The 22501-nt window shown below is 38.0% G+C and overlaps 1 protein-coding gene across 2 annotated transcripts in view; it reads left to right on the top strand.

Moving 5' to 3' along the window:
- The window catches only part of ANO4 (anoctamin 4), a 230554-nt gene that overhangs the window by 121389 nt on the left and 86664 nt on the right, over positions 1–22501 (top strand). For both annotated transcript variants that reach the window (XM_086610056.1, XM_086610057.1), the window contains 2 exons: positions 294–430; positions 7635–7793. In XM_086610056.1, the coding sequence (XP_086466182.1) occupies positions 294–430; positions 7635–7793 (296 nt within the window). The remainder of the gene's footprint in view (positions 1–293; positions 431–7634; positions 7794–22501) is intronic.

Genomic DNA, 22501 nt, shown 5'->3' on the forward strand with positions numbered 1-22501 from the left:
GAAGGCAATTGTTTAAGCCACTTACTCCAAGAGATGCTGAGGAGATAGCTAATGTACGTTTTATTGTGACAGAAAATTACTTATTTGTCATCAGAGAGATATTGTGGTATCCTAAATCTTTATGTGGCTCACTGGTGAAGAAAACACTCCTCCAATGCACATGAGATTTGAAATTTACCATAGTAAATACTTAATCCAGAACTAAAAAGTGGGATTGTTGATAATGTGTTATACTTGGTGTCTTCATTTGACTCAATGGTGACTTGAATGTGTATTTTTGGTTTTGGTTTTAGTAGCTAAGGATGTCAACATTTTTTTTGATGAATTAGAAGGCGTGAACAGCCCTTCCAAAGATGACGACTCCCTGCTTCACCATGGTAATTTGACCAGTACTTCTGATGATGCCAGCAGGTTGGAAGTTGTGGGAGAGGTAAGAACATACAGAATTGTTAATATAATAATAATTCATGCCCCTTATAAAAAGGGAATAAATGTAATTTGATTTAAAATCTCATTCCGTGAAAGACAGACAACTTGTATTTGACCTTTGTCATGGGCACTGTTTTTCCATTATAAAATTATAATGCTGAACTATAAAATATCTCAAGTTAAAGGGAGGTTTTATTGAATTTGTGCACACCATTGAAAAGTCTATACAGGCCTTTGTTGTCTGCTTGTTTTCTGAACCAGTCAAGTCTAATGCTTCACTGCTTCTGAAAACAATGGAAAAGTTTTCCTTATATTAATCCTTTAGGGGGAAGGAGGGAGGAGGAGAATTTATCATTAGTCTCTCATGAGACGTGCTGGGTATCAGGTATGTGACACATTCCTTCTAATGAAGAACAAGTGACACCGTGGTGCATAACAGTGATTCAGAGAACATGCCAGGGAGGAATCATTCAGCGCATAGTCCCTTTTAAATTTTATCTTAAGGCAGGCAAAGCATCATGGACCTAAGTAGGAAAATTTGGGCCTAAATCTCTTTTTGTGTCTTTTGTGCAGCAAAGAACGTGATACTCTCTAACTTTGCCTCCAACTGACCTACAACCAATGGATTTTAGGGCTCTCTCCTCCGGGATTGAGGAGACTAGGGACTTGTCCCCTTTTCCCCACCTCAGGGGTTCAGCTGTATCCAGACTACTTACTGGAGTGGTCTGATGTTACCTGCAAGCTGTGCCTGAGGATTTTTTGCAGAGGGCTGACTGGCCCAGACCCGAACTGGCAGGGACCATACTAAGAATTAAAAAGCATGGAAAACTGTAGGATATTGCTGAAGCCCCTGCCTTGACCCTGTTTTGTTTACTAATTTAGCTAAAGTTTAGAAGATATAATTACAGATTATGTCTTCTTCAGGAGCTAGAGGGTTTTGTGGTGCAAGTTCTTTTGTGAAACAGTGCTGAGGAGAGAGTTAGAGATTTTCCTTGTGCTAGAAATTCATCCCATTGAGAGCAGCACTCCTGGAATGTTTAGACAGATAAAGCAACAAAATTCAGGGCACCCAGAGAATGTTTGACCTTGCTCACAATTTCTTCACCTTTACTCATTGCTCTTCCCCCAGCTTCCCTTACAATTTACAAAGGGCCCTCTTTGCCTACTTGCACTATAATAGGTTAATCTGACATGATATTTCTGTGTTGTATTTTGTGGTCATGTACCATATGGTCTCTAACAAAAGTGCACGGGTGAAAGACATAAGATCTTTGCATGTTAGAGAAGAAAAGTGAACAGAAAACGGTCAGAAGGACAGAGGATGAAACAGAGCAACGTATGCTGCTGTTAACGACAAAACATTTTTTTTCCTGTTGATGTATTCTTTGTTGTTTTTTAAAGGGAAATGGAAAATGTCTGAGGAATATTTTCCTACTTGAACAGATTATCTTTTCTTTTGCATAGCTATAATTGAGGAAAATAGCAATGTAGGTCATGCATATGTATAAGAGGGAAAAAAAGAAACCCAAACAAACCAGAAAATTGAAAGTCTTAATGAGAGCTGAGGGATGCTGTAGCCTACAAAAAAAATTTCAAGGTATTTGGCCCCTGCTTAGTTTCAGGATGCACTATTTAGATGTTGTGTGGTTTGTTTGGATAAATATGGGAGCTCAACTATACAGTGTTCGGGTGAACTCTGAAGCTTCAAGCTTCCTTTCAGTCTTTCAGTTTAGTTCAGCAGCTAAGAGAGCCTGCTGATCCCGCTTAATGCCGTCAGGATGGGGGATCTAGGCCCAGTGAAAGTCTCTGAATGTATTGATGTTCATTTGGTTTAGTTTTAAAGCTAACATTGCAGTCAAATAATTTTAAATGGTTTCTGTCTGAATTCATCAAAATGAATTTACAATCAAAAAAATTTGCTAGTACATAGCAAAGTCTTCTTATCACTTTTGTGAAGCTGACAAGTTGAAATATTGTTTGCTTCAACTGTGGTTCATGCTTGACCAGAGGATCCAATGAAGACTTCATGGATGGAGCTTTATCAACAGTTCCTTAACAGATGCAGAGCTAGATTGGGATTCAGCTTGTCCTTTGACTAAAGATGTTTTTTTCTTTATGTTGCATTCAAAAACAGCTACAGTCTGAGCAGATTAAAAATCACATTTCCCTTTGTGTGCGTTGATCAAAATACTTTTTACATATGCCAATATAACAATTAGGTATATACCTTACATTTTAAATCCTGGGACATATTATCACTAAAATATTGTATTATGTCCACTGAAGTTTCATTTTCTGAGAACTAGAGAGGCAGCAGAAAGAAGATAAAAAATTAAAGAAGAAATGGTTTAGGAGCTGTACTCTAGGTATGCATCCATTCCGTGTTTCTTTCTATGAATCAATAAATTAGTCTTCTTTATCCAAACAAGGGAGAATGATGGAGCTGGGACAAAATTTGAGCTTGCATGTCCCATTCTTGACTTTCCAGCTAATGTAGGTAGTTTTGTTTGAAATTAAAATTATAAGAGTCACTCCTACAGTCTTCACTTTAAGCATCAAACTGTCTTTTGGAGGCGGTATTATTAATATTGCACAGAATAGAGCTTGTTTTAGCAATCTCTTTTACAAATTGGAACTTACACTGGAGATTATGGCAGAAAAAAACATATTCATGTTGCAAAATAAGAGTTCTGATGTTCTAGCTCTGGAGTCCCCAACACAAGAAGGACATGGAGCTGCTGGAGCGGGTCCAGAGGAGGGCCACAAAGATGATCTGAGGGCTGGAGCACCTCTGCTATGAAGACAGGCTGAGGGAATTGGGGCTGTTCAGCCTGGAGAAGAGAAGGCTCTGGGGTGATCTTATTGCAGCCTTCCAGTAATTAAATGAGGCCTACAGGAAAGCTGGAGAGGGACTTTTTCCAAGGGGGTGTAGTGATAGGACAAGGGGTAATGGCTTTAAACTGAAACAGGGCAGATTTAGATTAGATATAAGGAAGAAATTTTTCACTCAGAGGATGGTGAGGCACTGGAACAGGTTGCCCAGAGAAGTTGTAGATGCCCCATCCCTGGAGGTGTTCAAGGCCAGGCTGGATGAGGCTTTGGGCAACCTGGTGTAGTGGAGGGTTTCCCTGCCCATGGCAGGGGGGTTGGAACTAGATGATCTTTGAGATCCCTTCCAACCCTTATCATTCTATGGTTCTTTATGACACTTATGGTAGCTTGTGCAATTTCAGCTCAGTTTTCTTGTGTGTATTTACCAGAATACAAGCTACATAATTTTTTTCCACCAAACTCCGTTGTGCTTCATTGATCAGGATGGATATGGAAAGAGATTCTCTAAGCTTTCAGAAAAAACTTCAAATCTGTTACATCCTAACTTTTGACACTTGATTTTGCAGCCTAAATAATTTCATTATTAGAAAAGCTCCATGTAATTAAATATATTATGGTGTCAAGAAGAATATACCAACCAGTGAAGATAAATGGAAAAATAAAGTTTCAGCTTCCACAAAATTATAATCTAAATGGGCAAAAGGATATTAAGAGAGAATACAGGGAAAATATAATATTTCTTTGATTAGAACTGTGCCTTAAACACTGTTTGGTTCTGACTTCCTCTTGTTCTGCATAAATTCATAAGTTATCACTGTTAGTGGTGCAGGTATTAACCCCCTCCACCAGCTATGAGGTTGCATGCAGGAGACTCTAATTTCAAGTAGCCACAAACAACAGGAAAAGATGATCTCTTTAGAATTCAAAGCTCCTATCTTCATTGAGCATCCATACTGATAATAACCAGGTACCAAAATAACTAGGAATCAAGAAAAAATCTAATCTGTCATTAAATTAGTGAACATTGGAATCCCATCTGATATATTTTTTTAAAGACCTACAGGTGAAGTTTCAAATGTCCTTGATTTCCCCATCTGCACTTTTGTAGAAATGTTCCATTTAAAGTCTCTATTGCTGTTAGGGTTACAAATCCTCTGATTCTGGATCATGAAACATTTGGGGTAAACCCTTTAGTCTGAAGCTCTCTTAGCATGTATGTGTGTATGAGTCATATGTCTACGAATGTTGATGGCTCCTAATGGTGAGTCTGAGAATATGAAAACTAGTGCATTCCTTGGAAAAAGGATTCCTGGTTATGCAACTTTAGATATGCATATTACAAATAAAGCTGCAAAGATAGCCAGAAACACTAAACTTATTGCTAGATCAAAGTCTCCCCTGTTTTCCCACTGTCTTCTGGCATCCTTTTTCAGATGAAGGACTAGAGGTTTGATGTACTTTACTAGACCACTTTCCCACCAAAAACTACAGTCAGATCTGATTCTAGGTATTTTTTTCAAATCAGTTTAGGTAAACTCATTTCTGAAGTCATAACACAGGGAAAGGAGATGCAATGTCTCGAGAAGGGTCAGCGAAGATCAAGGTAGGAGAAAAGTCTTTGTCTAGAATATTGCAAGCCTGCAATACTGTGGAAAACATAAAAGCCCTGCAGCTGCTATTTCCTGACACCGCTGGTCCAGCCTGACTGTCTTCATATCATATTAGATCTTCAGAGTTCTTGTAAGTCCAGGCTCAGTCTATAAATCTGAGGCTATAACAGAGGGCAACAGAAAAGGTTCTTTCTCAGAGGCCGTATCAGTCTGGTAGGGTTTATCAGTCTGGATTTGACATAGAATCATAGAATACTTTGGGTTGGAAGGGACCGTAAAGATCATTGAGTTCTAACTTCCCTGTCATAGGCAGGGACACCTTCCATTAGATCAGGTTGCTCCAAGCCTCGTCCAGCCTGACCTTGAACACTTCCAGGGATGGGGTGTCCACAATTTCTCTGGGCAACCTGTGCCAGTGCCTCACCACCCTCAGAGTGAAGAATACTATGTTCTTAAAATGAAACGGACCTCCAGATACAGATAAGAGTAAAGCTGTCTTTCTGAATAAAAAATGACAATACTGTAGCTGGGAGCATTTCATGAATCCAAGAGAAAGTAGTTGTCTCAGGAAGTCAGATTTATAGGGGAAGAAGTCCTACAAGTCAAATAACTCAGCTAAATCTCAGAGACACTCTTAAAAGTCAGGTTCTACATGCACTGATGAGTCAGTGTAGGGCAAACCAATTTTCCTCAGAGAAAGATGAAACATAGGAAGCATAAAGGGCAAATCTGTTTTTCCAGTGCAGTCACTACTGCATGCAGAGAAAGACACGTTCCTTGTGGTACGCTCTAGATGGGTCTGTGCTAACATCTTAGTTCAGATAAGGAGTATGCATTTGAATTGAATCTCTCAATTGCCTGTACCCATGCTTTGTTTGCATTCCAGAGCAGTGCTGGATTTCAATCCTGGATTCCTTCTGGTTGCAAATAAATTGTGACGTACTCCAGTGAGTATCCTGGACCTAGACTAGAGTGGGCTCAAAGTAAGCCCTCAAGCCTACATAGCGTGTACAGCAGGTCCTCATCACAGACTGTTTTGCTCTACAGATCCTTTCCTATTACACCACTTTACTCGGTAACCAAGACACAGAGTGACTCTGAGACCTACAGAACAGAAAGGATGGTTCAGCAGCACTTTTAGAAGTCAGGGCAGGACCACCGAGCTGACCCACTGTCTCTAAATCTCCTACTGCACCGTTCCTTTAAATAACCTTAAACACCCTTTTGGGTTTTTTTACGTCTTCTCAACATAGATATTTTATGGAAAAAAAATAAACTGTGTTTCCTGAGCTGTTTTCATATTTAATGCTGTGTGAAAAATACTTCTGATATCCTGATAATATCTTTTGTCAGCATGATATGCAGTATAGATACAAATGGTTTGTTACTGTTATTTCCTTAGGGCTTAAATCTTTTTTCTTGCCTTCTTTTTCAGCTCAAAGAACTGTTGCACTATATCAAGTCTGCATTAAGCTGTGTCAGGAGTCAGGCACTGTAATAACAGAATTCCCCTTTCTGCCTTCAGTAAACTGGATGTGCCAAAGGGATGGGACATTTGGGATGCTTTCTTTGGTTTTTACATTTAGATTCCTGTTTAGAATCAGGAAGAAAGCTTACACTAAGTTCTTTGAATGGGAATATTTTTTTTTCTGTAAGAATCATTTGTCCTGTTACTTTTTGCTATTTCTGGCAGAAATGGTTGAGAAAATTCTCGAAAAACAGAGGAGTTAGCCTAACCTTGGAGCTGGACTGATCTTGAGGTCTCTGAAGGCTCCTGCTCATTATACTGTCCTGAGGGAGTGCTGTTTATTCCCATATATCATTCACAAGAGTACATTTCTTGTAGGAAACACTCCAGCCCGCAAACTGCCACACAGTTTCAACTTGTTTTAAAGTGAAAGCTTAACCCCTGGACGGGACTTGTATTATGTGGAAGTAGTGCTAAATTGTGAGGAGGATCTGTAGAGAGCTTCATCTCATGAATTTCTGAAAAAAGACCATTATTTTGGTCTTTTAGATCTCAGGAGAGGGACCTGCTTGACCTCTTATTAACAGTGAAATCAAGTTGTTTCTTTCTGTCAGAACAAACATTTGAACAGGCAGGTTCTTTGCAGAAAATAGCCAAGAAACAGTATTTATTGTGTTTATATACTGCTTAGTCCAAAGACCAGGAATTATTTTCACATAAATCCAGTGGGCTTCCTCAGCTGTTCCTTAAGCCAAGAATACTTTGTAGTTAGTCTGATAAGGTATGATGAGGTAGGTACAGGACTTACTATAGTCTTCGCAAAGCAATGAGAATCTCTGTGCCAGGTCTTAGTGTTTCTCACCACATTTTGTTCATGCCCTTTTTTATTCTTCTCACATGTACAAAGATGTTCTATCATACTAAGTTCTTAATTTTAAATTTACACTTCAGTAACACTATTCTCTGCTTTATTTTATGTGTAAGAAGTTGTTCCTAGTTTTCAGGAGGGTGTAAGGGGAGGAAGGTTGGCTTGTGATCTCTAGTCTCTCCTATCCCATGCCTATATGACCAAACATCTGCCTAAGACTACCTCCTGGTTTTGAAATGGGGAAGTCTGTACTACTTTCAGATGACCTCAGAGGCACTGTATGTAAAGAACCTAATAACTTGAACAGCTTGTTCTGATTCCTTATCTTTCCTGTTGAGTATTACTTAAAACTGCTGATGCAAGGAGCAATATAGCAATTACCAAGGCAAATTAACATTGCTGAAATGTTTGACTTTTCTCTTTACAGGAAGTACCTGATAAGAATAAAGCCAATGGGCTATATTTTAGAGATGGGAAATGTCGGATTGACTACATCCTGGTATACAGAAAATCTAATACACAGACAGAAAAGAGGGAAATATTTGAGAGAAATATCAGAGCAGAAGGTCTTCAAATGGAAAAAGAGGTAAGAGAGCTTTCCTGAAAAAAACTTCCAGCATTTAAAGCTGCATAGCATCTGAAGCTGTGAGTTTTCTTTACTCTAAAACCCTTTTACTCTGTTATAGCAGTGGGAAAATGCTTTTAATCATGCCTAAATATAGGTTATTTATTGCCAGAGCAGTGGGAAAGCATAGCCTAAAGGAAAATCAGACACATGGATTGAAGGCCAAAACAGGACATTACAGTCATCTCTTTCAACCTTATGCACAAGTAGGCCACAAAATTTCATGCACTGTGCTGGGTTTGGATGTCCTGAATTATACTGAGTGCAAGCCACATTTCTGCACATAAATTTCCTTTCAGCTACCTGCTCCACTCTTTGCTGAGGCTCTTGATACTCTTTCCAGAGGCCTAATTAGACCCCTGCCTGCCTTCTCCTGTCAGCTTAGGCACAGCTACTTGAGCAGTATTTTGGTAGTTTGAAAACAGCCTAAAGTCTCTCCTTCTGTCTTAATCCTAAACATTGAAAGCATTGGACACTACACATGAATCATTGATATCAATGTTATTTCCAACACAATTTCCTAAAACAGCAAATCATTTCTGGACAAGAGTGAAAAAATGAAAGTAAAGCGTCTAAAAATGTATTGATGTAATAGGTAGCAAGAGCAAGGCTTAAAGAGACCATCTCTCTTTTGCCTAGGCTATGTTCTTTCTTAAATTTTCATTAGTTGTACTTAAACAGGGCTTAAGTCTCACTTCCGTGCAAAATAGATACTGCTAAATATTTAGCTTTAGATGTGCTTGATTGACTCACACTCCTGCTAATATGCATTGTCATGCTGCCACTGATGGAAACAGTAGAGGAGTTTTCAGGTTACAGGCTTTGATCAATTATGTAGGTGCTGTACCTTATCTCCCTTTCTTTCACAGAATTCCTGGTACATGTGTAGCTGTTCTGCCTGTGTACTTGAAAGGCACACTGTTTCTCTTCAGAATAGCGAAAATGGTTCCTTTCTTTAATTGTTTTTGAATGAACATGGTTGCTGGTGAATATAAGTTTATAGGAGCATATCACTGGTTACATCAACCAGTTACTATAAGCTATTCCTGCGAATAACCTGGAAGTTAGCATCTTTAGTGCTGCAGTAGTTGATAAATGTTTTCAATGGCAGCCATTGTTCATTACATGCTTCCTGTAAACATACCGCTGTCTGTAGGAGTTTTAACCCAACATCCAAGAACATGAGAGTGTTGCTCCAGCTGTTCAGCTTCACATCCCGGAGTTCTGCCCTGCTTCCACCAGGAAAGATGCTGAAAAAGTCTCTGAAGTTTGGGCAGTGTGGAAAATGAACCTGGAATGAATCTTCCGTAGTGATACATCTGCCCAATGGTTTTGAACCAATCTTTTCCTATTTCATGATTTTTGCAGATTTATTACTGTGCTAAGGTCAGCAGTGAAAGCTATGAAATCACTTTATATTTTAAGTATTATGAAACTTATTACAATGTTCTTCACAGAAAACTTTTTCGAATTAATGATCTGAGTGCTTACTAAAGAGTTTTCTTGTGGCTTTCAAGCCCATTTACTTGGACTTTGCTGCCTAGGCTGCATGAATGTTCTGCCCATTTGATTATTCATTTCAGTTTCTATTATGCTACTGACATGCAGCTTTATTTCTTATTAATCTCATTTGGCCTTGGTGTGACTTCTTGCCAGCATCAGTAATTTTACATTTTTTAAACTCAGAATGATCACAATGAGGTTGAGTTACATGACTCAGGCTAATGTTTTTAAAATCTAGGGTAGAAATCTTCTTTAACATATGACTCTGACCTAAAATTAAACCCTAGCATGTATATTTTATGATCACGTTAGTTTCCAAATTGAATTATAATCCTGAAGGAAATAAGTACATTCTTGGTACGCTCCCTCTCCGCAGAGTAACAACCATGCTGCATAACACTTAGGTTTAAACTAAGCGATGTGGTTGGTAAATGCCTAGATTATTTCTCATTATTTTTACTTCGCCTTTTGGTGAGACCATGCACCATTCTGAGTTTCAGTTCTGGAAGATTTTAACAGCTGGTCTGTTTTCTAATTGTTCATACATAATACATTGCTTCCACTGGGAAAATTTTGCTCCTGGATAAAATGAGAGAATTTTCTGTGGCTTTGGCCACAGAAATTATACAGAGGCAACAGGCTGTAGCCACTGGACTGAAAGAAAGCTTTTGCCTTCTATGGATTTTGTGTGGTTGTTGGTTAATTCTCCTTTGACTACTGGCTGTTTGTATATTGACATTCAATTGTGTTAGTCCTGACTTTTTAATGTGTAATCAGTGGCGGAGAGGAAAACTTACTGAGCTGTTCACACTGCAGTTTCAAAACCGTATTCCTCACTAGCACTGCAGAGAGAGAAAAATGTGCTGCAGTGGCTCGTTGACAAGTGTAGCACAGCAAAATACCCAGGAAATGGTGGATGCAGGGAGTGAAGTGTTCGCTTAACAGCATGAAATGAGAAAGTGAATCTGAAGTGATTTCATAAATGCTGAGATAACTTCAGGCACAATGTCAAGATCATGTAGCTGAGAAAAGTCTGAAAAGGTATGTGTTTCTGACTCTAGAAAAAGGTGATAACATTTTGCATATATCCCCCAACAAATTCACACTCTCATTCTTCAGCTATACCACCTCACTCTCCCATGGAAGTTCTGCCGGATTTAGTGCTTGTGTATGCACTAGTAAACAATGAGGGGATCCCAGACCAAGGAATAAATCGCTGAATTAGTGAAAGTGTGGAAAACAGAGCTCTACGAGTGAATGTTAATTGAGTGTAATAGCATAAATAGTTTGCTGACCCTTATCCCTGCTTTTCAATGTATATTGGGTCTGGATAGGATGACTATGTTCTGCCAGTCCAACATGGATCACATCCAACACATGCGATCATATGCACAGAAGCTCTAGGTAAGTTAATTGAAAATATAGGTCACTCCAGGAAAATAGACTGTGTTTTATTTTCAGCCAGAAATAAAATTTCCTATATTGATTTATCCTTTTTTTCAGTGTCTCATAAGCGAGAAAAATAACTGATAGCCTAGCTCTGGGATTCTTGATGACACTGCTGTTTTCATTTTTTAATACTCTTTGAAACATACTTATATATTGTTTAAAGTGAAGAGGGCATTCTCCAAAAGGAGTAAGTTCTTAGAGATGAGGTTCCAATAGCATTGCCAGTTTGTAGACCTTCTGTAAATATCACACAAGACTCATGCCTTACAGACTTGACTGGCAAATAGTTAACAGGAGACAGGATACTACTGTACACATTCTGAAGGTATGTTTCATATTTATCCAGAGATAAACCTAATACTAACATCAGCCCATTGACTCTCAGAAAAAAAAAAAAAAAAAAACAAAAAACAAAACCAACTTGCAATCACTTTTCTGTAAAGAGAAAATACGAATAGTGTCTGTGATTCCAAATACAGTGTTCATCCCTCTGGGACAGTAAAAACTCAGTATTTTTCTGGAAAACTTATCTGTTCAAGAGAGAATGAAGAATCAGAATTACATTTGCCTGTAGTATTTTTCACAAGAATAAAGACTTATAAATTCAGCCTCTTGGCCAAAATCCAGCCAAGTTCCCTTATCCCAAATTATTCCTGCAGATTCAACAACATATTTTAATCCCTATCATAAATGACCAGTAGAAATAAATTGCTGTAAACAGTGACTACACTGTACTGGTATGTGGATGCAGTATTGCAGATTTCTTTCAGTAAGGTTCTTTAAATTATACTACACTGATCGAGCATGCACAGAGGCAGCCACCATGGAGCAGCTAATGTAAGTGTTCAGTTGCAACCTATTTAAGCTGGACTGTAATGCAATGCAAATGCAGGATAGAGGTAAGGTAGTTCAAAGAAATCTATGCTGGATGAACAGACACAGACCACCCTTGGATCTGTAATTTTTAAGAGAGAAGATCATCTTAGATTTAAGTAAATACAGTGTTTCCAGAATGAATCTGATGTTGGGTAGGATCTGGTCATGTAGCCCTTGGAATAGACTAAATTTAGTTTGAACTCGGCATGATTTATTGGGTTTTTTTTCTTCTCATGACTGCACTAAACTAATTCATGCAGAGTAGTTCTACTACTAAATGTTCTTCATACCTTTTTGATTGGATACAGCTTATTTGAAAAAGCATTTGACATGCCAGTAGAAATTGATAGAAACGTAGTAAAGGGGAACTAATCATATAAGTAGTGAAAGTAGTATTTAGGTCCTGTATTTTATATCTTTTGCATATTATGTATACTAATGTTTCAGTGTAAAAGCAATGACCTGTTTTAGAGCAATAGCATTCCTTATTGCCTTAAAAAGCAGGTCTAGTCACAGCTACTGGATGCAGAATACGTTTCAGGAACTAGTTTCAGATATTTTACAAAAAGCAGTCCATCCATTTGGGCTTCTGCCTGCACGTTAATCTTTGCATCTCCCAGATGAAATAAGATGTTAGTGTAGTGTGCTGGTCCAGTTTTCAGGAACAATACGATTTGTGTGTTTTTTATGTTACACACTCGATTAAAAATTTAGACATTGCCACCACAGGTGTCAAGCTGCCACCAGGGCGTCTCTAATTGCATTCACTCCTTGCCTCAAGCAGCAGCTGACATTTCTGAGGCAACATCTGGCAGCTGATACGCAGCTGGTGTATATGATAGGCAATAGAAATATACAATAGATGTTCTCTGGCGAAAAATCAAAAAGACAGGGAAGAAAAACACAATATAAGCTTCACTTTTGTTGTAAGAACAAATATCTACTAGAAGGTGTAATCTGAGTCTGAAAGTTATGTTAGCTTGAGGCTGAACATTATGTTTTGAGGTCTTTTTGAGTAGTTGATGCAATACAATTTCAGGATACTATTATTTTGTGACTTTGCAAGTTTGCAAGCAGATGGAGATAGATTCATGGCAAGGTAGCAGGAGTTCTATGAAGCAGTTTCTCTTAATGTGGCTGTAACTTTGCAGTAATGAGGCAGGACTTTAGAGGCTAGAAACATGTATTCAGTAAGAGACTTATATTTAGCAGCGACTTGGAGCCTGGTTTAAAATGATGAATGTTGGGAGAAATTACAGATGACAGAAAGAACACACAATATAGTATCTCTGTGACTCTTGGCTCATCCCTGAGTGTAAAACCAAAATAGACTTATGACGATGTCAAAGTGAGGTAAAAGTTAGAAATAAAGAATGAGTATGAAAAAACTAAGAACTTCAAAGACTGAAATTTAAATATAGTTGTGCTCAGAAAGTGGCGATGTGAAAAAGAGATGTTACAATCAACAGCTATTCCTTCTAAGCATAGTCAAATATTATCGTCTTTCTCTCTGGCAAAAATGACATCTACTACTTTTGTTGTTGTTGTTGTCAGTACTGCAGAGCCAAAACAGTTACGTGAGACTGATCTGCTTTTTTTGGTTTGTGCGTCATTGCTGTGATTGTTCATGAGAGTCCTGTTACGTAAACGTTATTGCTGATTGTGATTCATGGGCAGAAAAGAATTAAGCTGACTTCCAGACCCCAAGTGGCATTTGCAGATCTGAGTGAGGAAAGGTGTTTTATAAACTAAGCTTATGTAATTCAATTCTGTGAGAAACAGTGCACAATAAAATCTCCATGCCTTTGGAGTGACTTTAAGTTTCTTTTTTGGTTATGACTTCAGTTTATTCAGTTACTGAAAGAACAGTAACTTGTTTGTAACTTATTGCTGCCATAGATGTTAATTTCATCCACCAGGCATACAGTTTATAACAGAGTGCTCAACCTAAGGCTCAATAACTATTTGCAGCTTGCCAGGAGAGTTGTTGTGATTATCAGGAGCAGGCTGTAGGACAGCTGAGGAATCTTTTCCTGGCTGCTATTTTCCTTTGGTACTCATATTCTTTTCCTGTCATATTGAGCTTATGCTGCACTTACCAAAACCCTTTATCTAGTAGAGAAAAGAGTGACTGGGGAGATCTTCCACCGCCAAAATTACATCTGCTGTCCTCTGAGGTTTTTTTTACAGAGAGGAAGATGTCTGAGTGTGTGCACTGTGTGACATATGTGCAGTATATGCCCTCCCACTAGGAAGCACCAGCACAACTGTGCACGTGATGATCATCCATACTGTGCAGGCGTGGTAGGTCAGGCCACATGGAGGATGTCACCTATGGGTAAGAGTTTTCCCTTTAGAACGAACTATATAGCTCTCCACCTAGAAAAATTAGGAGTTTCTGACCTAATGAGGCTCTTAATTCCAACACAATTCACATCTTCCTTTTCTGTTCTGTAATAATGTGTGACTCCTTTAATTTCAGTGGGGCAGATTGCTGGCTGTCACCTTATCATGTAAGTCAACAGCTTAGTGACAGTTTGTGCTAGCTGAGGGGTCTGTCTTTTACACGTTAATGCATTTTGAATTACATCATTTTGTATTTGTTACTATTTACACATCCTGTCTTTCCTTGCTGATTTAATTTTAAACCATATTCAAGGACATTTTCAAGACAAAATGAAATCAAATTCTTTCCTGTTCTTTTTTCTTTTTTTAATAGTGATCTAGTTACTGTTAGTACCTCCAGTCTTCACACGTGCTTGGACACATATATGCATATGCACGCATGTATACACACAGCAGAAACAAGGATAGACAGTATCTATCTCAAGGTAATGAAAAATACTATGTAGATGTTCCAGTCCCTTGGCATAAGGGAGAGAACTTTACTTTCGTGCCAAAGCTGCAATAAGTAAAGTAAATAGTAAGATGTGAGTAACAGTGGCATGCGTTTCCCTGTTTGAATAACTGGCATTTGGACAAAACTGGGCCCTCTTGGTCTTTAGAGATCGCATGTAGTTCAGTGTTAATCTACTACTTTAACTAATATCAAGCATTCAGTAGCTTTCATGCACTCTAATAAGTTGTTTCAGTCTCTCACTTTTCTCATCCCATTATTCAAATATCTACAGCTAATGAACTTACAGTACAAATTATGCAGCCTGCAGGAGCAGTGGTTTCACAAACAGCAAAATATCCCATTATTAGCAGGTGCAGTTTGTTATTTAATGTTTAAGCACTGTGTCTGATTCCATGCACAAACCACGGATGGGGACATCAAAGTGACATAAACTATGCCTGCAAAAAGAGAATCACACTAAAATGCAAGCCCACCACATGCATTTTAAGTGAAAGTGCTTCCAGCTATTTAATTTAAAACATTGGACCATTAATTTCCTCCAAATTCAGCCAGAACAAGTTAAAAACAGACTGGTCTTCCAAAGATTTATTGTTAGTTCATTATCTAATGCAAATAGCAAGTGGAGTCTCTTTTTGGTAGTGTTTTACAGAAAAATGTATAGGTACAAATAGAACAATGTCCTTTTCCAGAGGGTGCTCTGTACCAAAAAGCGTCATCACTAAGCAGTGGAGGAGTTTCCAGTTACCTGGGCTTCTGAGGGAAAATGTTTTAGCTTTCAGATACTATGTCCACTTTAGTGCATAGTGGTAATTTAGAAGAGAAATTTGAGGAGGAACATGGAAGTCTGGATGAATAGAGTTTGAACTCAAATTTCAGTGTGCAGTTTTCAGAAGTGACCTTCATGATTGTCTGAGGAAGCCCAGAAATGAATATGTTTCTGAGTTGACAAATTCCAGCCTTTTACAGGACTTTGTAAAGCTAGTAGACTAAGAAACTGTTGCTGAAAAATTGACCTACATTTGAAAAAGTATATCTTTTTCATGGAGTATGGAGGTAATATAGAAAATATGTACATAACTGAAAAAGGGTAAAATGGCCCTTGAGATATTTCTTTTCCTTCAGGAATGCTGAGTAGGATTTTTTTGTCAGAGTCTTCCATCATCAATCTTCACAAATCAGAATGTCAAAAACCTTTTGAAGGACACCAGGCTCATGGAAAAAAACAGACGAGCAATAGGTTAAAAAAAACGGTGACGATTACATATGATACGTCCCCAATATGTCAGAAGTCACCTTTCCCTTTACAATAATTGGTCTTAAACTGCAATTATTTTTGAGATGTTGTTTGCCTGCCAGTGGCATCAGGAACAAGCGTAATACACAAGGCTACAATCACTTAATGCACAGTGAGAGTTTTCATTGCCCAGAGGTGACGTGACTGGTTTGCTGCAACAGTCCCTGATAGTTCTGACTTAATGAGCAGAAATCTGGAGCTATTTGTAGGGAACAGAAAGACAGAGTATATAGAAATGCCAGCAGTACATTTCACATTCTCATTTCATGTTGATGATTTTGGTGTTGAATTTGTTTTGAAATGAGGACATTGTATTTACAGCATTACACTTCTAAACAAACAGTAATGATTTCAAACGGGCACAGTACTTTCTTGGTTTAGGTGATATTTACGTCTTTCCCTGAAGAATGAAGTGGTGTGCAGCTGTCCTCCCTGGAAGTAGTCCCAGGAGGGAAACATGAATCTGGAGAGGACAATTCCATTTCTCACCAACTTTTGGCACAAGAGGGCCCCTCATTGGCTGGTTGCTTTTTGTTATACCAGGTTAATTCAGCCATGGAGTGAGTGGAGCACTGGCACTGTGTGCCTTGGATTAACTGTATTTTAATTGTGGTAAGAGCCTCACAAAATAGAGCTAGTCAAATTATCTCAGTATTCAGACTTTATTGAAAAAGGTGTTTCAGTTTATGGCTCTCTGGGCCCAAATTAAATCCAGCATTATCCACTGCATATTTACGTATTTGTTTCTTGCTGCTTCAGAGTGATAATGAAGTGATGTTGTAAATGAAGTTTAATAAAGCATGACCTGAGGGAAAAATGTTTCTGAGGTAGCCGTATCAACTGAAACCTCTGACAGCCAAGTAGATATGTCCCCCTGTTTAAAGTTTTATCTAGTTCACGAAACTGTTCTGTGCATAAATCTTTCGTATTCTTATCTGAAAGCTTTTAAAACAGTTTCTAAAAGTGCCTTGTAGGCAAAGCAGTGTAAAGACTCATTTCTTTTTTCTTGGAGAGAATCTTCATGCTACAATACTTAACTACTTTTCTTAGATAGAGCTTGTTGTTGTTTCTGTTAATAGACTCAAATAAATCTTTCCATTTCTAACAAATAAGCTTGACTCCCCTTTCTGAAGTCTCCACTGTCAAGCACTAATGTAAGAACTTCACGCTTACTTTTTTTAACAACCATCTCTTACACCTTTTTGAAATTAAAAACTTTTCATAAAGAAGAAAACTTCCACAGTAAAAATATAGCTAAGAGAAGAACAAAGACATGTAAATCTGAATACCATAACTCTATACTTCATTTTCAATGTGTTTTTTTGACCTTCCCCTTTCAGGTTAGTTTATAAGTGTCTCACAACTCATCCATCTAATTTTAGTGTATTCTTTTCACTTTTTTAGTTTAATTGGCTTACGTTTCAGAAGCAGAAATTGTTTTTTGAAAGAAGTGTATCAGTAAGTTTGTTTGCTTAACTGGTAGTTGCTAAATTCCGATGAGTATATTTTTCTCCACTTTTAACATTCTCCTTTTTCTCTGATGTCATTCTCTTCAAAATGACCATTTAAATGAGACACTTACAACATTATGATGATTCCACTAGTTGTGCAAATCTGATATTCTCGATTGCCAAACATCAATAAAAATAAAGTTCTGTAATGTAATTTTTAATTTCTTTAAAATAGAAGCTATACAGATGTTATCCACATTTAGGAGAAAGCTACTCAGACATGTTTACATGTGTCACTTTTTCTGACTTCTTGGTAATTCAGGCATATAAGATAATTTTGGATATAGACTTCAATTTAATGATCTGAAAAGGATTTAGCACCTCTGGAGTGTACAAATTAAGTCTGAAAGCTCCTTTACCAGATAACAACAAGCATGGTCCAGTTCAGGAACTTCCAAATGATTATGACTAAGGAGTGAAAAGCAGAAGGAAGCTGGTTTTTTCTTTGTTGCAATCCATTTTGTTAAAAAGGAATGTATAAAGTTTCTGTATAGACTAGAAGAATCAGATGGAAGATACTTGATTTGCTTGTAATGCTGAGCACTTGTTATCTGGCTCAAAGCCAAAAGGTGCGCTCTATGAAGGTTTCTCTTAGGATTGTTTTCTTCACCAGGTCCATTCCTTTAGAATTTTTCTCCTTTCAGTGCATGCACATTGACTAGGTAGCTAGTGAAATCACTGTTTCTTAAGTTTGTTAGCAAATAAGAAAGCACTCTTGCCTAGTCCAGAGGACTGGCTCTTTCTCTGCCCTTTTATACAATCATGGAATAATTTGGGTTGGAAAAGACCTCAGGAGGCCTGTAGTCCAACCTCTTGCTGAAAACAAGTTTAGCTATGAGATCACAACTGTGTTGCTCAGGACTTTCATGTGCTTTTTTCCAGGTGGATACACCTATTCATTTTTTTGTCTGCCTTTTTTTTTTTCATCTTTCCATTCCATAAAGGAGCCCAACTACTTTTTTACATTTATCTTAAATGAAAGGCAGACATTACACTCAGTTTTAATATGGGTTAGTCTAACCTTCAGTAATTCAAATAACTCCTGCACTGCTCTTTATATGCTCTTCTCCACTCAGAACCTTGTCTTTCCATATCTAAACTTCTGTGCCTTTCTGTGCCTTGTAAATTAATAATCTGATCTGTGACCTCATTTTCTACAGAATCTAGAGAAGCTCAGGCTTCCTACTGTCATAGGAGTGCTTATGGGAAAGCACATCTGAAGGTCATCTTCCTGAAGCAGAACTGTCACCAGTGCTAGGTCAGGATGGCCATGACTTTTTTCTTCTGTATTTGTAGTTCAGTGGAGACTACACCCTGGCTCTTCATCTCTAGAATCCTTGAGTTTGCACTGTGAGTGCTATTGCTATTGGAAACTGTGGCTTTCTGAGACAGAATTGGATTAAACAAATGTCCTGAAACTGCAGTTGAGTGGATAGAAGCTGTGATATGTAGAACATCCATGGTCAACAGCCTTGTTCAAATTTATGGATTTTATCATTAGCTTCAGAAATTCACAGGAGAGAAGAATTTAAGTAATAAAATACAGAAAGTACTGACCAAAATCAAGAAGCCTTTTAAAGTCCAAAGGATACTAGTGGGAGGCTTTGTTATTTGCAAGTCTGTACTTCCCTATGTATTCTCTGTGAAGAGAATGAATAAGGTGGGATGGGGGAAATGGATGGCAACCAAGGCCTTGTAAAATGTTCTGAATCACTTGCTGTGACTATGATGTGTCCCAGACAGCTAAGCAGTGAACTAGAGCCACCCGTGAAGGTGAAATTGCAGGAAGTAATGTGTCTACACTACCACAGAAGTTAGGGTAGGTGGTGAGCAGGGTAACAATAGCCCAGGGAAAACAAGGTGGCTGTACTGCAGAGCCCCAAGAGGGAAAAGAACCATCTTACTGACTGGAGCTGTTTGCTACGTAGATATCTGGCTGGGGAGGAGCAAGACACTCCAAGCAGCAGTTCATCTCAATCTGAGGAAAACAGAACAAAAGAATTGTACTCTGAAGGTGCCTGTTCTTTTCCATTGCAGACATTTAAACATAGTTGCCCTGAATCATACCTGTGATGCCTGTTTCTTGGGAGTAAGACTTCAGGCAGCTTCTCAGGATCAGTGAGCTTAGCTCCATGATACAAATACAGCAGCCTGTCAGTGTCCAGCAGGTGAAACTGAGTCAGATGTATGGCACACACCATACCTATAAACTACTAAAGATCAGCATTTTTGTTTGTCCTGTGCCCAAGTGATATCTTTGGACTTATATGAGTAGATCTGAGGATTCCAAGATAACCCCAATACTGGTGAAGAGTAAAGCAAACAGCTAACAGAATTGTGTGACTATTGTGAAGTTTAATTCTAAAGCCTCCAAGCTATGGAACAGATTAATGCTTCTGCAGATTTTCTGTTCTTTGACATCTTCTTTCTTTGCTGTTTTGACTGTGAATTGATAAGTGCTTGCAATGCAAATTGACATTTCCATCTAGCCTGAGGTGAGCACATTGGAGTTTTGGGAAAGAGCGGGAGAAAGATGATGGTCAAAAAGCATTAAGAGGAAGCTAGTGTCAAGATGTGGAGGCATATCCACTTTAAATCACCACAGACAAGTGAGAAAAGAACTCTTCTCACTGTATAACTCCCTCTATAAAAATCGGAGTGTAAAATCTCTTTAGAAATACAGTGCAAGCCCTTAACATCTGGAAACAAATATTGTGTATTTATGGAGGATGATTTAACAGAAGGCAGGGAAGGAGAAAAGCAAGGAATTATTAGTTGTTAATATAGATTAGACTCAGCAAACAGTTTTAGCTGAGGAAAGAGGGAAACATTTTGAAAATGTGAAAGCATTTCATTTAGACAGATTCCAAATTAAATGCCTGATGTTAAAATGCCATGCTAGTTGATAAGAAGGGCTTAGCTTTACAAAAGAGAAAACAGAAATAAAAAAAAAGAAGATAAAACGTTTAGAATTGATAATATAATCCAGTAATAGACCAAAACACGCTATTTTGTGTGGATAATATTTAAGCTTAAATAAAATTGAAATTTTTCATGTGTTTGCCTACAAATTTTTCATAGAATCATAGAATCATAGAATCGTTAGGGCTGGAAGGGACCTTCAAAGGTCATCTAGTCCAACCCCCTTTTTAGAAGTATTCTTCAGTTTATTTCATTTTCGTAAAATTTATTCAGTTTGATGTTGAAACAAAATGCATTTCTCTCTTAAATGGCACCACAGATGATCACTGAAATGTTCATATGGGACTAACTATGCCAAGCTAACAAAAGTTTTTATTTGATGGTTCTATTCTTAATTTATTTTCATAGACTACCTGTAAGACATCAAGGATATCTTGAATCAGATACTGTGTAACATAAAAGAAAATCTCATTTCCTGAACTAGTTACTAGGTTCCTGATGCAGAAATGAGCTGACAGCAGCCTTTGCAGTCAGGTTCGCTGCACAGGCATTTTACTTCCTGTGACTACAGGAAAGTAAAACTAGATCATTAGCTTAAGACATGGTGCCAGGCACACAGTTTGGTTCAGATCTTATTAGGAGATAGGCGGAAGTGAATGGATTACTTGCACTTATATTTCTTGTCCCATACGCAGAGATTATGACTAAAAATTTGCAGTGGGAACATGAATATGTTTCAGATTCTCTTGAACACCTACAATTTATATTTTCTAAGAAGTGCATATGCTCCTGTCTAAACACTTTACAAACATTTTGCCTAATTCTATCCGTAAAGCCCGGGAGCACTGTCAACAAGCTGTTACCGATATCCAAAAGCACTGATCTGTTTCGTTTTGTTATTCTTGAGTACTTAGTCTCTTGTTAATTGAATTGTTCTGAGTTAAGTGTATGTCTTTAGCAAAGGGAATACATGTTTCTAACGCCCTTAAACATTTAATATTGATCTTGAAACCTATAGAACCTGAAAATCTCAGAAATTAATTTTAAATAAATTAATGTGTTCCACACTAAGTGCTACATACAAATACTGTTCAAAATATCCTAAAATTATCTCCGAAGGAAATTGGATAGATTTGGAGAAACCTACACTTTAAATATCTTTTTTGCCTGACTGATCTTTAATTTTTATCAAATAACTCTTTATTTCTTTATTGATTTTAGTATGATGAAAGCAAAACAAGGGGTGGTGGTGTTGACGATGGGTTTAGTTTTTCCAAAGTCAGAAGTCACATCTTCATTGCTGCCTTCTTGCTAGAGATCACTACAGTAACATCCACATTAGGAGCATGATATAAAGCTTCTCCTTTTATCCCAGACTGGACACTGTCAGCCCATGCCAGTGTTAGATGGGATCTGTGGATCCACTTTACTTGTGCCTGTTGCCTTTGAGATGGTGCTATGCCTTGGTCTTTTCAGATTCACCTGAGGTTCATATAAATACCAAAAAAGTTTAATGTGCAAACAAGTCTTATTTTAGCAAAAGTTTAGGTAGCAGAACTAAAGAAGAAAATATAGCACACAACACTTTTAGCTTATACTTAACACTTAAAGCTCTCCCTGCTTGAGCCGCAGTCTCAGCCACACTGGGGGCACTAAGGAAGTCTTGTCTGTCTTCCTTCTCATGCTGCAAGTCTAGCAGGACTGACTGGATCTGTGGAGCATTTTGAGATTGCTTCTTAACCCAGCCTTTTCACCAAGGTTGTACTCCCCATCTTCTTTCAAATATTTCCATGTTTCTTTTCTGGATCCTGTCCCTTGGTAGGAACGCCAGGGATTTATTCCAAATATACTAATAATGTATCAGTCTCCAGCCCTGCTCTGTATTTTTCTGACCTCTCTTTGGAAGTTTCTTTGAATTTTCCTTGCCAGTGTTATCTCTAATTATGAATTCAGTCCTAACAACGCTGTTGAGCTTCATGGCTTCTTGTAGCAGCCAGATGCAAGGTGTAGTTGTGCTGAGCATAGGACCAGTCTTCCAGATCTGTGGCTTTTAAAAGGAGGTGACACCATTATTTCCTCTCTGAATTGTCTCATTCTCTTTTTCTAGTATTTGGTTCATGCTATGCATATTTTTCCTATTGTATTGTCTCTCAAGATGAAGTGCTGTGTTTCCTGGATCTTGTATTATCACATCTTCCAGGGCAGAGTGAAGGTGAGCTGTGCCAAATTAATTGATTTTATAATGTTTTACAAC

Source organism: Tauraco erythrolophus, chromosome 4 (assembly GCF_009769465.1).
Source record: "Tauraco erythrolophus isolate bTauEry1 chromosome 4, bTauEry1.pri, whole genome shotgun sequence".
Lineage (NCBI taxonomy): Eukaryota > Metazoa > Chordata > Aves > Musophagiformes > Musophagidae > Tauraco > Tauraco erythrolophus.